Below are 16,322 nucleotides of genomic sequence, written 5' to 3'. Positions count from 1 at the left end.
TACCTAGTCTCTCTAGGTGTCATTCATAAAAGGGATATAATAACAGCACCTACTGCAAAGAATTGTGAAGTTGAAATGAATGTGTAAAAAGCATTTAAAATAGAGCATGGCACATAGTGTTTAACATGTCAATTATTATTATTGTCTCATTTAATTATTGAAAAGTCCTTTGAGGTGAGTGTTCATTTTATCAGGATAAATTGAGGTCCATGGAGGGTGATCAACTTGTCCAAGGACACATACGAAGAGTTATTCCATCAGTCACCAAGAAGTTCTCTTTGCACATCCAGAAGTTCTCTTTGCAGAGACTCGGCACTGACCCACTATTGATAGTGGGACCCACGGGCCAACTTGACTCCCTTTGGGACCTTTATACTATTCCAGTTTGGTATTGACATGAGATAAAGGACCATTTTTTGGAATGGAATTTGTGGCAATAACCTCACTTTAATGCCTGTCATTTCCTCCCACACATCTTATGATGCAATATCGTGGACAAAGCCTGCATTGTCAACTTGTATCCGTTTGCTTCCATTATTTCCTCTACATGGATCTGCCTTTCTTCCTTCTCAACCATCTCTCTCTATTCTCTTTAAGTTTCATCGTAATGGGGACAATATTGCACCGAGGAGAAGCCTCCTCAGATTTCCATGCAGCATGTATACTCGTCTGCTGTCAGCTCTCGTTGCTTTGTATCTCATTGCCCTGCTTGTTGTGTCATTTCTTCTGTAATGTGAACATCTGGAGGCAAGAGATCTATCTCAGTTATCTTGTTACCACTAATGCCTACCATGGTTCTCAACATTAGAGATCGTTCATTCATCTGTTCATTCATTCATTCAATATTTATTGAGTGTGTATCATGAGCCAGGCACACTTTACGGTACTGTAGGCACTGGAATGAACAGAAAGGACAAAATTCTTGCTTACGTGGACCTTAAATTCTAGTGGAGTGTTGCTAATAGAACATCCAAGTGGAGCTGTCAACTGAGTGAATGGATATACGGGTCTGGAGTTGAGAAGTACAGTCTGGGCTAAAGATATAAATGTCAGAGCGATATTTAAGACCGTGAAACTCAAAGAAATCACTAAGTGAGTAAATGCTGACAGAGGAGAGTAATTATTTTATTAAATGAAGCAATACATAAAGACATTAGAAGGGCCAGAGAATGTTGGGGACTCTGGAATAGGCAAGCCCTACACAGGACCAGCCTAGAAATTCTCTAGGTTTTAAGAATTACTTTTAATGGTGGGTATTCCCTCCTGGGAGCCCGTCTCAGAGCTTCCTGCTTATAATGACATTCATCAAGAAGAAAATAACTGAGCCGTATGGCTATATTTAACACTCATTAACACAGGCCCAATTTCTACAATGGTCTTCACATTTCCTTCATGGTTTAAAACATTTGTTCATAGGAAAGTGGTGTCTTTCTCTGAGTCTTTTTCCCTCCGCAGCCAGGGGCAGCTTGAATGTTATTCATCATGGCTCCTGAATAATGGTGTCTAAACTCATCTTCATGTGTCCAGGATGTGGCAGTCATGGTAAAAATCATGGAAACTTCCATTGTGTCACCACGTGGAAAAAGAATTAGCTGTGACCTCTGAGAACCGGGGAAGAAAGCTATGAAACAATAAGGCATGATAAATAATTGCACGGGCTCGGCTCTATATTCCACATGGGCACGTAGGCTCCTGGTAGACGGGATCTATGCTTGGCTTATTCACGGTTGTAACCTCAGCATTTAGGAGGATGCCTGCCATGTAGCAGACACTGATAAAGATTTGTGAAATGACTAAATGACCTGGGCTTGAGTCCCAGCTCTGCTCAAGTGGGGCAAGTTACTTAATACTTCAAACCCTTAGCCTCCTCGGTTGTTAAGTGGTGATAATAATAGCACTTGAATAATAACTGTAAAGATTAAATGGAATAATGTATGTAAAGGGTTTTGCATAATGTGTGGGACATCATAGGAATCCATATACATGCTTTCTGCTCTTATGATGATTTTATCACCAGCCCTTCTAATATCTGCTCACCTAAAGCATTGATTAATTTTACACTGTCACTGAGATCAATTAAATATGATTTTTATTACCTCCAGGAACACTCACTGGAGAATATGCCACCTCCAAGGAGATTCAGAGAACACTACAAAGTACTGTGGAATTGTTTTTCTACCTAAAGTTTCAAATGAGAATGTTTTGCTGAAAGTGAATAAGGTTTTCTCTATTTGTTCCTCTCCAGGACTTGTTTTTTTTTTGTTGTTGTTGTTCTTTTTTTCCCCCTGAATGCTTACAAGCAAAGATGGACCTGTATTTCTGTACAGTGCTTCTACCCATCATACTTGCTCCCCTATGTCCCCTGGCAAGAAAGCAATTTGTAAGTAAGAGGGTTAACCTTTAACCCTGCAATTTAAGCAGATAACACAGCAATCTTCTGTATTTTATAGAACTGGTGGAGTGCAAAATTAAGTCTGCTTGAAGTGTTAGGCTCCCATTTCAATGATCTAAAGGAAACCAGCAGAAGTTGTCATTGACTGGACTCATGCTTAGCCTAAATATTACATTTTAGGTCAATGCAAATGGAAAACTGATATTTATTACTTCTATTAGAAATGCATGAATGACCAATTATGAAATCATTAATAAAAGAGAAAAAAACAAAAAACATTTGTTTATCTAAACTTCTATGTAGCTTCTTATAAGTTGTCATCCGTCTACCCCTTTAACCCAAATCAATAGAAAATAGTGGAAAAATCAAGTGGGAAGAAAAACATTTCATCGTACAGGTAACCCCTCCCTGAAAGAAAAACTATACATCTATTAACAATAAAGCTTGTTTCAAGAATGGCTTGTGTTCTTCAGACTGCTTAAGCCAACATGTATAAATGAAATGATCATCTTTTCTTAAATTTCATGGCCTTTTCTGTTCCTTGTCTTGCTTAATGCCACCAGGATCGTTTTGGTGGAATCACGTTGTCCAATTCCTATCTTTCACTCAATACCACCAATTTTTCCTCAGTATTTCCAATTACTCCTTCACCACGTTTCAAGTCCATCCCCTCACTTCTACAACTATCTCCTTATATTTAGGCATTTCTCCTTTCCTGTAAGTAGGAAGTGTAGTGGTGAAGACCGGAAGCTATGGCATCATACCGTTTGGGGTGAAATTCCTGCTTTGACAGGGAGTTAATTGTGAGATCTTGGGTTAATGATTTAATTTCTTTGTTTAATTCTCTCATTTAAGTGGGTATTATATGATTTATTTTTGTCATTTTCTTACTATAAATTTTGATTGTTTCCTTGATTCACAAAGCAAAACACAACTAGCTTTTGCTAACAGTTTTGATACCCTGTCCGGGTCTTGTTTTCAAATGTTACATTTGATCCGTTGCTCATCTTTTCCCTGACTTTAAGTTCATCATCAACTCTTCTAGAGTTGGATTTTTGTTTAGTTCTCTCAACTGTTGGATGGCTCTAGCTATCTCAAAAAACAATCAAGACAAAGATTCATTCCCCATTTTGACCAGCAATCCCACTTCTGGGTATACATCCAAAGGAAAACAGGATTATCAAAGTGATATTTGTGCTCCTTTGTCTATTGCAGCATTTTTCACAATAACCAAAAAATGAAAACAACCTAAGTGCCCATCAACAGATGAATGGATAAAGAAAATGTGGTAGATATACAATGGAATATTATTTAGCCATGAGAATGAAGGAAATCTGGCAATATAAATGAAACCTGAGGGCAGTAGGCTAAGTGAAATAGCCAGACAGAAAAAGAGAAATACTTTATGGTATCACTAATATGTGGGCTCTCAAGAATAATAATAAATAAAATAAAGTCAACTTCATAGAAACAGAGAAAATAGTGGTTGCGAAGGGTGGGGGTGTGGTGGGAAATAGGGTGAGGTTGGACAAACTTTCAGCTGTAAGATAAATAAGGTTTGAGGGTCTAATGTAAAACATGATGACTTTAGTTGATAACACTGTATTGTATAATTGAAGTTTTCTAAGAGAGTCAAACTTAAATGTTCCCACACACATGCACACAAAAGATATGTGAATTGATGGATGTGTTAATTAACTAGACAGAGAGAATACTTTCACAATGCCTACAAATATCGTATCACTATGATGTACACTTTGAATATCTTACAATTTTATGTTTCAAATAACTCTATAAACCTGAAATAAAAATAAATAAATAAAGCCTTGGATGACTCCCCATTGCTTCCCTTTACGAGTCAAGTCCAGACTTATGTTGGCAGCTAGGACCTTTGAACGCTGGCCCCAGCTCACCTTTTCAGGCTGCTTCTCTTTCTTACTTCTCATTCCTTCTGACTATTTTAAGCTTCATCTTTTCACGTACCTAGAATGCTCCTGCTTTTTCTGCCTCCCTTGAAATGACAATTCTTTTCCACAAGGTCCTGCTGGAATGTTACCTCTTTGTGAAATACACCGAGGTGAGACTCAGTCTGCTCTCTGGGGGTCCAGTTGTGATCATCATAGTATTAGTAGCATAACAGCATTAGCCGTCAACCTTTATGGACCACTTACTAGCCAGTCACTGTGGTAAACACTTCACATACTCATTTAATCCTTTGAGCAAACGTATACTATTTGCTACTATCATTTCCACCTTACACATGAAGAAACTGAAGCTCAGAAAGGGTAAGCGACTGACCTAAGTTTTCTATAGCTAGTTAGTCACAGAACCAGGATTTGAACCAAATGGGCTAATCCCAGAAGTATCACTTTTAACTTTGTAACTCAAACACCTCTCTAGTATTGCCTCTCACAGTATTTTATTTGTATTCATTATATCTGAGTAATCTACATACATGTCTATTTATTTCAATACAAGGTCAGCCTTCAGATGTAGTTATCTACGTGTTCCCCTCTTCCTGGCACTATTACTTTTTACATAGGTAGTTGTTCTCCATAAATGTTTGCCATGTCGAGGTGAAATCTACTAAATTTACCGGCAGAAATACACTATCCTGGGACTCCTGCATCTGGCTTTCCTATACCACGACTCATTCATGAATCAAAGAAGATTCCTCCTAGATATATGATGGACCAGGAAAAAGAATACCCATCTTTCTGTGTCACTAAATACCTATGTGACTTTGGACAAGCCACTTAATCTCTGCATTTTTTAGTTTGATAAATGAAGACTGTAACCCCTGTGATCTATCGCTCTCCCAGTTTTATGAGGGAGAAATGAGACGATCAAGAAGAAGAATTTCAGAACCTATAAAAGACCACACAAAGGGATGGGGCAACCATTATAACTAGCAAAACACATAGTTTACAGTAAGTAAATCATAGTGCTGATTGGTGCTAAGTGGGTGCTAACCCATAGTGCTGACTGGGTTAAGTGGAGTTTCTAACCTTTTCCACTTTTTGCCTTTCATGGGTAGTAAAATACCATGAAAAAAGGAAATTTACACTAGCTTTGAAACATCCATTTGTCATAGCCAGAAGTAAGCAATGCCATCTCAATGGCTTCTGAGATCTGGAAGGAGACTTGAGGGACAGTCTGTGTTTCTCATTTGCACATGGTGAGACTGAGGTCCAGAGAGAGGAAACAACTCAGTCAAGGTGCTACCACAATATGGGCTGCACAAATGTGTCCTATGTTCAGTAGGTAAGTGGAAAAAGACTCTGTCTTATTTTTTTTTTGTTTTTATTTGTTTGTAAATTGATCAAAACAATAACCATAACTAGAGAACTGGTAAAGTACAAAGACCCTGGAGCTCAATTGCTGGATTCAACCCTTGTCCATCCCCCAAACCTCTTACTGATGAGGTGATGCAGGCAAATTAATTAAACTCTTATCCCTCAGTTGCCTATTCTGTAAAATGGAATAATAAAGAATGTCCATCTTATAGGATTACTTTTAGGATATAACAAGTCAAACTGTGCAAAGCACTTAGAACCATACCAGCCACATAGTAGGTGCTAGACGTTTGTTAAACAGACAATAACATTAGAGAATTTGATCATAACATTTTTTTTTTTGAGCCCATACAGATGATGAAATTGAAGGACCTTGCTTTCTATCAACACTTGCCAATTAAGTTTACAAACCTTCACAGTTTATGCTTCTATTCTTCCCAAAATTTTCCTGACTATATATGCCCAGGTCAGAGCTTTTAGCTAAAGTTACTAAGGAACTAGCATGAGATTAATTAATTGCCAGAAGGTTAAACATTTATTTTTAATTTCCTGGAGATTACTGTTGTATTTTTAATTGGCAGCATGGAAAACAAATCTTCCAAGAGCCAAACACTGATTGTTTCTCAGCCAAGAGAGGCATTTAAAACTTCCCACGATCAAAATGCTACCAGGAAAAACAGAACACTGAAATGGCATGCTCTATTTGGTACCAAAAATCTGAAGTAAAGTTAAGAAGTTATGCTTTTCAATTATACACAGCGATATGCTGATGGTGGTTTCTGGGTGTTGAGTAGTTTGGCCTCACAATGACCTTGCTGCTTTGCTCGCCTGTGTCTGCTCCAATCAACAACAACAAAACAACCTGGAATGAAGCTTTCATTTGGTGAATCACTTATGTTGATTGAAATAAGGGCACTGAGATTTTACCGGGTAGATGTTATTATGAAGCAAATTTAAATAAAAGATATGCATACCAATACAAAAATACACGTAATCAAGTGTTTATAATTGTACTTTTTGCATCTGTTCCTCACTATTATCTAGGGAGTAACCTTTTGTCACCATAACGTGCTTTGGACAAATAGGGAAAATAATTACTTTAGAAAAAAGAACTGCGGCATGGAGAGATAAAGTGAGTTACTCACTTATTCAATCAGGAGCTACAGCCACAGACTGTATTGGTGCTCATAGAGTAGAGTTGCTAGGGATTTCTTGATACTAAGTCATTCATGAAATGGCTAGTTAAAGTCCTGAATCCTGTAATTATCTACTCAATATCAACATGCAGGTATGAGCCAGTTGTCAGCCTCCAAGATGTCATGGAATTGGGAACAAATTTACAAGAAGAGCAGTGTGACTAACTCAAGAATTGTCACTGGTCCTATAGGTCCCCAACTCCTGACTCAAAAGGCATATGGAATCTGGAAAGCATCCCTATTTGGCCTTCTGAGCCACCCTCTATCCATGCTGCTCTGGATCTGGGAGGCTGACCTCTGTGGATGTTATCTGACCTTCTTGTCCCCTGGTTTCCTGTTGGGTTTGGCCTATGGGAAGTCCCAATAGGAGATGAGCGAGGAGGAAAAAAAAGAGATTGTGGTGTATAGTCTTTGGGCTCCCCACTTGGTGACACTGGATTGATAGTGACTGCATTCCCCTTCCAAGGGCCAGAGACCCTGCTGTGAAGACATCTCTGATAGTTGTAGTTACAGCTGTGGCATTCCTCATCTTCTGGCAACCGGCAGTCTATAAATAGCTTTGTCTCTCGCTAGCACTGGGTGCTTCACCAGCCTTGTTGGGTGCAGAAACCCTGCCCATACCTTTGCAAATAATCCCTTCATGAAACTCCCCTCAATTGCTCCATTTAAGTGTGCCTTGTGTTTCCTGCCTGGGCCTTGACTGATACCAAATCACAGAATTTCAGTGCTGAAAATTACTGGACTTGGAGTCAAGCTTTGTGATTTTTGAGCAAATTATTTCCCTTCTCTAGATCTCAGTTTCCATTGGGATATTAGGCTGGTGCAAACAAAATCATTGCAGGTTAAACGCTTAAAAATTATTGCAAAAACCATGATTACTTTTGCACCAACCTTATAAAAAAGCGATATTACTTATAACAGGCTATGGTTATTGTTGTTGCTGTTATAATAGGCTATAGTACTTATAACATTTAAAATATGGTGACGCCTTGCTTAGACAGTATCTAGTCCAAATGAACCCTTCTATGTGCCAATCCCATGAAAATGGCCTTCTCTTTCTTTTTTAACTTTTCCAGTAAGGATTCTTCTATTGATATGACAATCCCATATCTTGCAGTCATTCAATAATATTATCTGTATCAGGATAATATTAAAGGGATTAAAGGGATTTTGAGTGTAGGTTTTATTCCAACTTTTGGTTGTGTGATTCCGCACAAATCATTATAACAGTTTTGCCACAGTTGCGTCAACTGTGAAATGGGGATATAAGCTCTGCCTTTCTGGAGGCAGAAGGCCAGATCTAATGCTTTGCCATGTTTCTTTCCAATATGAAATTTATAATTCATATTATGAAAAAGAGCTACAATTATAGGCCTAAAGGCATATATTGAGCAGATAAATATGGGATTAAGGAGTTTAGCTATTTCATGGATAACTTTAGTACCAAGAAATCCCTAGCTACTCTAGTCTATGTGAGCACAAATACTTTTCTTTAAAAAATAAATGCTCTCAATCTGTATCATGGCTGTATCTCCTCACTGGATAACTGAGTAATTCACTTTACCTTACTGTGCCCAGCCTGATAAAGTCATGAAGACAGCCAGCTCTGGAGTTAGAATCCCAGCTCTGTTATCGGGAAAATTGTTTTACTTCTCTGCCCTCAATTTTCTCAGCTATTATATGGGGAAAATACTACTCTGTTTCCCTGAAAATAAGACCTAGCTGGACAATCAGCTCTAATGCAACTTTTGGAATAAAACTTAATGTAAGACCCAGTATTATATTATATTATATTACATTATATTATATTATATATATCATATTATACTATCTTATAATCTAAGACCCAGTCTTATATTATAGTAAAATAAGACCGGTCTTATATTAATTTTTGCTCCAAAAGACGCATTAGAGCTAATTGTCTGGCTAGGTCTTATTTTCGTGGGAGCAGGGTATTATACCTACCTCAGAAGGTGGATGGGAGTATCAATTGTGTTAAACCTTGTCATATATTCATATTCATGTTGTTTCATGTGCTAAGTTCTTTGCATGAACTATCTTGTTTAGTTCCCACAACAACAATTTTTCTCACGGTCTTTCTTCCTGTTCCACGAACAAACCACGTGACTTTCCTCCTGAGAAACTGTGTACTTGCTGTTTTCTCTTTTTTGGGACTCTCTGCAGACTCTCACACTACTGGCCTCCTCTTGGTCTCAAATGTCACCTTGATCAGGTCAAATTAGCTCCTCTACCTGAATTCATTTTCCATCATATTACCACAGGTTTACTTCCTTTATAATAGTCATCTATTCCTGAGATTTTCTTTGTTTTCGTGTTTATCATTTCTCTTCCTATATAAGCTCCATGAGGGCAGTGAACTGATGTCGTACTCTCTGCCCTAAAGCTAGTGCCTAGAATTCCACTTGTCACACAGAGTCTCTCAAAAAAGTATTGTGGTAAGATTTCAGTCTTCTTTATGGATGAGTAACACTCCATTGTATAAATGTACTACACTTTCTCAATCCAGTCATCTACCAATGGGCATTTCAGTTGTTTCCATGTCCTGGCTACTGTGAATAGTGCTACAGAGGAGAGTATCACTTTGTGAGGAGTATAAATGTCTATTCATTGTTTTGTACACCTGAAACTAAAAAAAAAGTATTGTGGAATGAATGACTAAGTAAGGAAACTAAGAAGTCAGTCAGAGATTTTTTTCTAAATAACTCCAGGCATTTTGTTTAGTAAGAGGCACAATAGGTATGCAAATGAATGCCAGGAGGACACTAAAGCCAAGGCTGCCTCCATTTTCCTCTTTTAATAGGTGTTGAAGGGATAATGAGGGTCTGAGCAGGAGCGCTACCACAAGAGATGAAAGGAAGTTAATTTAAAAGATATTTCAGAGAAAAATTAACCGGAGTTGAGCGACCAATAAGATGGTGGGTAGGGGCACGTAAAACGGAGAGAAGATGATTCTACCTTCAGCAACTACACAGCTAGTGACGCCAAGGCATGATATAAGCAACCTGGGGAGCGGATTGCAGGATGATGATCAGGCTGTTACGTCTGGCTGGCGCTCCACCTGCATTCTGGCCTGGGTGTTTAAAGTGCTGTGGGCATTTGGCTACACAGGGGGCGGGGCCAAACATGTGATAAAGCTAATCCTTAACTTACGGTATTGCCAGGCTCTGGCACTATGCCATTTCTCATTCGCGATGGGCGGGGAGTTACTAATGTCAGGAGGAAGACATTCTAAAGGCTACATTAATTCTCACAAGATCATATCCATCACCCCTGTTCAGCTACCAGTCAGGCTGCTCCATTGGAGGTCATCACATAGAACTGTCACCTCCTTCTCAAAGCCGTGTTTGTTGTGCCCCAAACTTTTCCAAGGCAGTTGGACTTTGATATTTGTCTGACAGTATTCTCACACATCAAAGTCGAGATGTGCGGTTTAAAATAGGAGTTTGGGTTTATAATTTGTGCTGTTTGTTAAAGGTGAGTAACACATTTGATTTTTAAAAATTTAAGAATGTCTATGGTTTTTCCTGTAGAAAATCTTTGTCATGTACTACTTCTTTTAATACTTCCATTTTAGGCACAAAGAGCAGAAGGAATGTTTAAGTCTGCATTTAACAAATTACTATAAAATGTATATAATTTCCAAATATTGAGGTATTTACGTCCTCAACATTTTTGAGGCTATTAAGTCCTCAATTTTTTTGTAACAAAATACTCAGGAGATAATATGCACGATGTGTTTAAATATTTGAAAAGCCAACCCAAAAAACAATTTTCTAATATACATTGAGAAGTTTGCATTCACATAATTAAATTCTTTCATCCAATAATTTGAAAGTTGGGAGAAAATTATCTAAAAAACATACATAGGTATATGTATATGCGAGGTCTGTCAATTAAGTTCATGAACTCATCCTAGAAAAAGTGCTACGTACTTCACTGGTGACTATCACTACGGTCACCTCTGAAGTACTCCCCTTGGGAAGCTATGCACTGACGCCAGCGCCTAGTCCACCCTTGAAAGCAATTTTGGAACTCTTTTTCTGGAATGGCCATCAGAGCTGTCATTGCGTTACCCTTGATGTCCTGAATGTCATCAAAATGTCTTCCTTTCAATATTTCCTTTATCTTTGGGTAAAGAAAGAAATCACTGGGGCCAGATCAGGTGAGTAGGGAGAGTGTTTCCAATACAGTTATTTGTTTACTGGCTAAAAACTCCCTCACGGACAGTGCCGTGTGAGCTGGTGCATGGTCGTGATGCAAGAGCCATGGATTGTTGGCGAAATATTCAGGTCGTCTAACTTTTTCACACAGCCTTTTCAGTACTTTTAAATAGTATAAACTTGGTTAAAACTGTTTGTCTGGTTGGTACAAATTCATAATGAATAATCTCCCTGATATCAAAAAGTTTAGCAATATCATTACAACAAAGTTAGCAAACTTCATTGTCAGATATGTTTATCTCAGTGCTACTTATATTATGGGGTAAAAGGTAAAAAGGTGAAAATATCTAAATATCCATAAGCCAGGGGATCTGGTCAAATACAATATGTGGTAACTATGCAATGTAATATTATGTAATATTATGCTTGCCATTAAAAATGATGTTCATAGAGTTTTCATAACAAGGTTAATATGGATGAAAGTATGCAATGTAGAAAAAGGATAGAATTTTGGTAGAGATGAGATCTCATTAATGCATACACAGCAGTGAAAAGATGATGCTACCAGCTTACTTGTTACTTTAAGGTCGGGGAGCATAGTAGGATTATGAGTTGTTCTATGGTGTGAATAGGGTGTGTATGATGCCTTATCTTTTTTGCACTTTCCAAATTTACTGCCACAGACATCAGTAACTTTGTAAATAAACCAGTCACCTTCCCACTACCCAAGGAGGAGGAGGAGAGGAGGAAGAAGGCTATCCTGTGGAAGAAGGAGGAAACACTGCAGATTACTCTGGAGAGTGGGACTAAGGACCAATATGGTTGGAAGTTTTTTAAAGAAGGCTGATTTTGGGTCATTGTGAGAAAGGATGCTCCTTACTTAAAGCTGGCTAGCACCAAATGGGTGGCTTCCTGAGGAAGCTGTGTTGTCCCCTGAGAATGACAGACGTCTGTCTGGGAACGTGAGGTGATGCTACATGTCTTCCTATGCTCCCTTCAAACTCTCAGGTTCCCTAATTTGGGAAATCTAAGTACTCCACAACTCAGCAGGAGTGTAGGTTATTCTGCAGAAAATATTTGTTCTTTTGTTATTTGCATAATATTGAAAAATCTCACATTCCTGCTAAGAGGAATAAAAAGTCCTTTCTTACCTGCCTTCCTGGAAAAAAAAGAAAAAAAACACGAAATTTAGAGTGAGTATCGGTCCTTTATGAAATGAATTTTCAGCCCCTTGCTTTGAAGCTGAGTGAGATCTGGTGGAGAACACCTCCTCAGATGCTCTGTAAGCCTAGAACCAGCCCAGCCAGACCTCACCTCACGTGGGGTTGTCTGTGTGTGGTCCTGCAAGTAAACTTTTGGTGCCCTGCTTTCCCTCCTGGAGGCCTAGCGTCCTATGTCACTCTGCTACTTGGCTCTAACCAACTGTCTTTTGGGTCATATCATCTTTTCAATTCTGTGTCCAACTGGGCCCAGATCATAGACAGCTATAAAGTAGCGTAACAATGGAATTAATGTGGTTTCCTTTCAAATAATTTACTTCCACATGTTGGGGTTTTCTTATCATGGGTAACTAATGGGGAAAGTGGTAGCTACTGGGGGAAGTTTTACACTCGTAGAGATTTTAGGGTCCATCCACAAAGTATAGGCCATGTCTAGCGTGGGTTCAATATTAGCCAATTTTACAAAATCCCATTTTATAAAAATATCAGTTTTTAGAGTCATTCCACTCATTTTTCAGTATATTCTTTCTTTTTAAGAAATGTTCTGACTTCTGTTTCACACTTGGTTGAAAATGGCAGTGCGTCCTCTGTGAACAGTTATTTGTGGGCTTTACCAAATATTGGTGCAGAAGAGTGCTAAAAGGGCATGACGATTTTGTTCTTCCCTAAATGAATATAGAGATCCATTTCAAAGTCACATTTTACCTGTCTATTTTGTACAAATGACTATATTTCTGGTAAATATGTGGTAAATTGGCAATTTTGAGTCCTCTTTGAAAGGAGAAAAGCAATGGCTCTAATAACCAACGTTCGCTGATGGATAGTGGCAATAAAAACATCTACAGCATCAATATCATGTAGGATGAGGCTTTGGGCATTATTCTGGGTCATGGCGTTCTACGTTGTTGATGACATGTTATATTTTGTTTGTGAGATGGCACATGCATGTGTGTCATGAAGGAACACAGTGATATTTCTCAACCATAATTTTATTTCTTTTGTTCATAGAATTATTACTTCTGAAAGTAATTTTGCCCTGTCCGCTATCTCCACAGAATGATCTAGTAGGACTGGGCTTTTTAAAGGTGTTGTATTTAGTGCTCTACCTCCTAGCACAGGAACAGGAACTAACATATAATAAATATATGTTGAATTAAAAAGTGAATTAATGAAATCATTATTATGAGATATTACTTTTGGTCAGTACCACTAAAATAAATTACTATTCTATTCTGAGACTATTGGCTGGATGTATTGGGTTGAGGTACTTTCCATATTTTCTCCATTTCTGTTGTGGAGACTAGTGAAAATTTTAGCTCATTCACATTTTCAAATCACTGATTGAGGCCATTAATTCCTACAAAATGGTGTGGCAGAATATAAAGAGAGTAGGTGAGGACTTGGGTTACAGCCCCTCACCTAGAATGTTTCAATTAGTTTCCTCATTGGCAAAGAGCATCACCTCTGCCTGACAGTTGTTTGATGATTGAAAAAAATATGTATTAAAGAATGTTTGTGAATATGAAATATTTATAAATATTCATTATAAATTATATATAGCATCTTTAAAAAAATATAGTTTCCCTTTAGATATTCTTTATTTTCTACTCCATAAGAATGCCACAAAATTGGAGAGAAAGAAAAAATGATCATTAGTCTTACGTGTCAACTTGGCTAGGTTATAGCAACCACTTACTGAATCAAACACTAATCTCAGGGTTACTGTCAAGCTATTTTGTAGACAGGAATAACCTCTACAATCAGTTGGCTTTCAGTAAAGGAGATTACCCTGGATAATGTATGTGGACTTCACCTAATCAGCGGAAAAGACAGGCAAACCCTGAGTTTTCCTGGAGAAGAAGGAATTTTGTCTTAAGACTGCAGCATCAAATCCTGCCTTGGTTTCTAGCCTGTCAGCCTGCCCTATGAATTTTGAACATGCCAATTTCTACAGTTGTGTAATCCAATTCCTTAAAATAAATATTTGTATATGTATGCTTGTGTTTGTATGTATATGTACATGCATGCATATGTGTATTGAATAGGCATATGCATATGTACATGGATATATGTATGTATTAGTTCTGATTTTCTAGAAAACCCTGATTGATGCACATAGAGCGAGCAAAGAAAAAAAATCATATTTGTATAAATGTTTTCTACTTTACAGTAGTTATTTGAACCTAATGATATTTCTGAAGTTTGGCAGTATCTAAATTACAACAAATGCATGTTTGTGAGTCAAGAAAGGTACGAGATAATACACTTTAAAGGGTACAGCTGCTCTGCTAACAAGTTAGACAAGGGGAACCCAAGCATTATATGAGCTTAGTCCTTATCCCTCAGACCAAAGAAAAATTTTCACATGTTTTGAAGCCCGAGCTCCTATCCATCTCCCACTGGGAAGCACCTCATCATTGCACAGAAGTTCCCTTGGGGATTTAGGGAAACACTAGTACAGCAGTAGAGTTGGTTTTACAGACTATAATGCATTGATTTTTTTCAGAAGCAGAGAACTGCAATGCATGCACACCTAAACAAACAAAACTAAGGACTAATTTGGGGTTGGGAGAGAAAAAAACCAAACAAACTTGCTTTGAACAGCAGGAGACGTCGTTTTGGCAGCTGAGCAGGGCAAGAGCTTCAGGAGGCGCTCTTTGATGCTGCGCTTGGTGCTGTTCTGTGCGTAGAGGAAACCTAGAAGATACGCGATGGGTTCCATTAAAGCTGTCTTTGGAGAGCAACTGGGGAGGGCTGCGCGGTTTAGCACAGGGAGCCTGGCAGGCAGAATCTGGAGGCAGCCACCCGCTCAGGCAATCACAGGCAGTAGGTGAGACCCCAGAGGGGGGAAATACGTCCTTTTTTTCCCCTCTGTTTTTTTCATGTTTTAGGTTTTCTTTTTAAACCTTTTCCTTATGTTGCATTACAGATAATGACTAGCAAGTGAAAACAGAATCATGCAAGTATACAGAGGGTGCCAAAAAATGTACACAAATTTTAAGAAAGGGAAAAAAAACTGTATTAAAATTATAATACTCAATATATACCGATAACAAAAGATGTATACAAGTCACCTGTATACATTATATTGACACCCCCGGTATCTTTTGAGTAGCAAAAGTAAAATTCGGTGTTTTTTTTTTTTTTTTGGCTTTAGATCACTGAAAGAATTAACTGAATTGAAATTTCAATATTCAAACCAGCACGAAAGGGCCCACATGACAACTTTAGGTTCTCATTGCTCCTCATCTTTGATTACTGAGCAGATAGATGCTGTGTATAAATCATTCATACCACAATCACCTGTTAGTACTTTTGCCTTCCCTGAAAGGGAAAAAGTAGATGTCCTTGATAAGCCGCTTCATTAGCACAAGCTGACATGCCCAGCCATGTGACAGTTCCTCACATTTTTCAGGTGTCGACATTAATGGACGGAATTATTCAAGCAGAGTCATGCCAAAAGAAGCAAGGCGTGTTTGTAAAGTGTTACCCTAGGAATAGATGGAGCAGGATCTGTGACTGCAGATCGTTGGGGGAGGACTCAAGGAAAAACACTAGTGACCCAGTGGACAAGCTTGCAAATACTTGAAACAACTGTTGGTGGCAGCCCCCACAGCTGTCCAACTCAGCATCAGCTTACCCACTCTGAGTACCTAAAAGCCTGAATTTGCATGTTGATAGATACAGTGCCTCCCCAAATCAGTTTGGAAGGTTTTGAATATAAAGTAACAGCAAAAGAACCAATTTAAATCAAGGTTAGACTATCTTTACAATATGAGATTGGGGAATGTATCATTTATTACTTTTTTACTTTATAATTCTGATCTCATGATTATAAAAAGTCCTGACAACAAAGGTACTGATTGATTTACCTTTGGGGGCTGTTCTACCCACATCAGTGTACATTGGCTAAAAAACCTGATAGATTGCTTGTGTGGGGAGTGACAGTAAACTAGTAAATACATAAATCAAATCAGATCATTTCTCTACTTAAAAGCCCTGCAAAAGCTCCATTTGTCCTTTGAAAAAACTCATGC

The 16,322-nt window shown here is 38.2% G+C and overlaps 1 protein-coding gene across 7 annotated transcripts in view; it reads right to left on the bottom strand.

Moving 5' to 3' along the window:
* KCNIP4 (potassium voltage-gated channel interacting protein 4) overlaps window positions 1-16,322 on the bottom strand; it is a 1,015,463-nt gene that overhangs the window by 107,397 nt on the left and 891,744 nt on the right. For 2 of the 7 annotated variants that reach the window (XM_033106241.1, XM_033106235.1), the window contains exon 2: window positions 14,881-14,982. The exons of the other annotated variants lie outside the window; for them this stretch is intronic. In XM_033106241.1, the coding sequence (XP_032962132.1) occupies window positions 14,881-14,982 (102 nt within the window). The remainder of the gene's footprint in view (window positions 1-14,880; window positions 14,983-16,322) is intronic. 7 annotated transcript variants of the gene reach the window in all.

Source organism: Rhinolophus ferrumequinum, chromosome 5 (assembly GCF_004115265.2).
Source record: "Rhinolophus ferrumequinum isolate MPI-CBG mRhiFer1 chromosome 5, mRhiFer1_v1.p, whole genome shotgun sequence".
NCBI classification, from domain to species: Eukaryota; Metazoa; Chordata; class Mammalia; order Chiroptera; family Rhinolophidae; genus Rhinolophus; species Rhinolophus ferrumequinum.
Note: the sequence above shows the minus strand (reverse complement) of the source record. Positions and strands in the feature narration are given on the sequence as shown.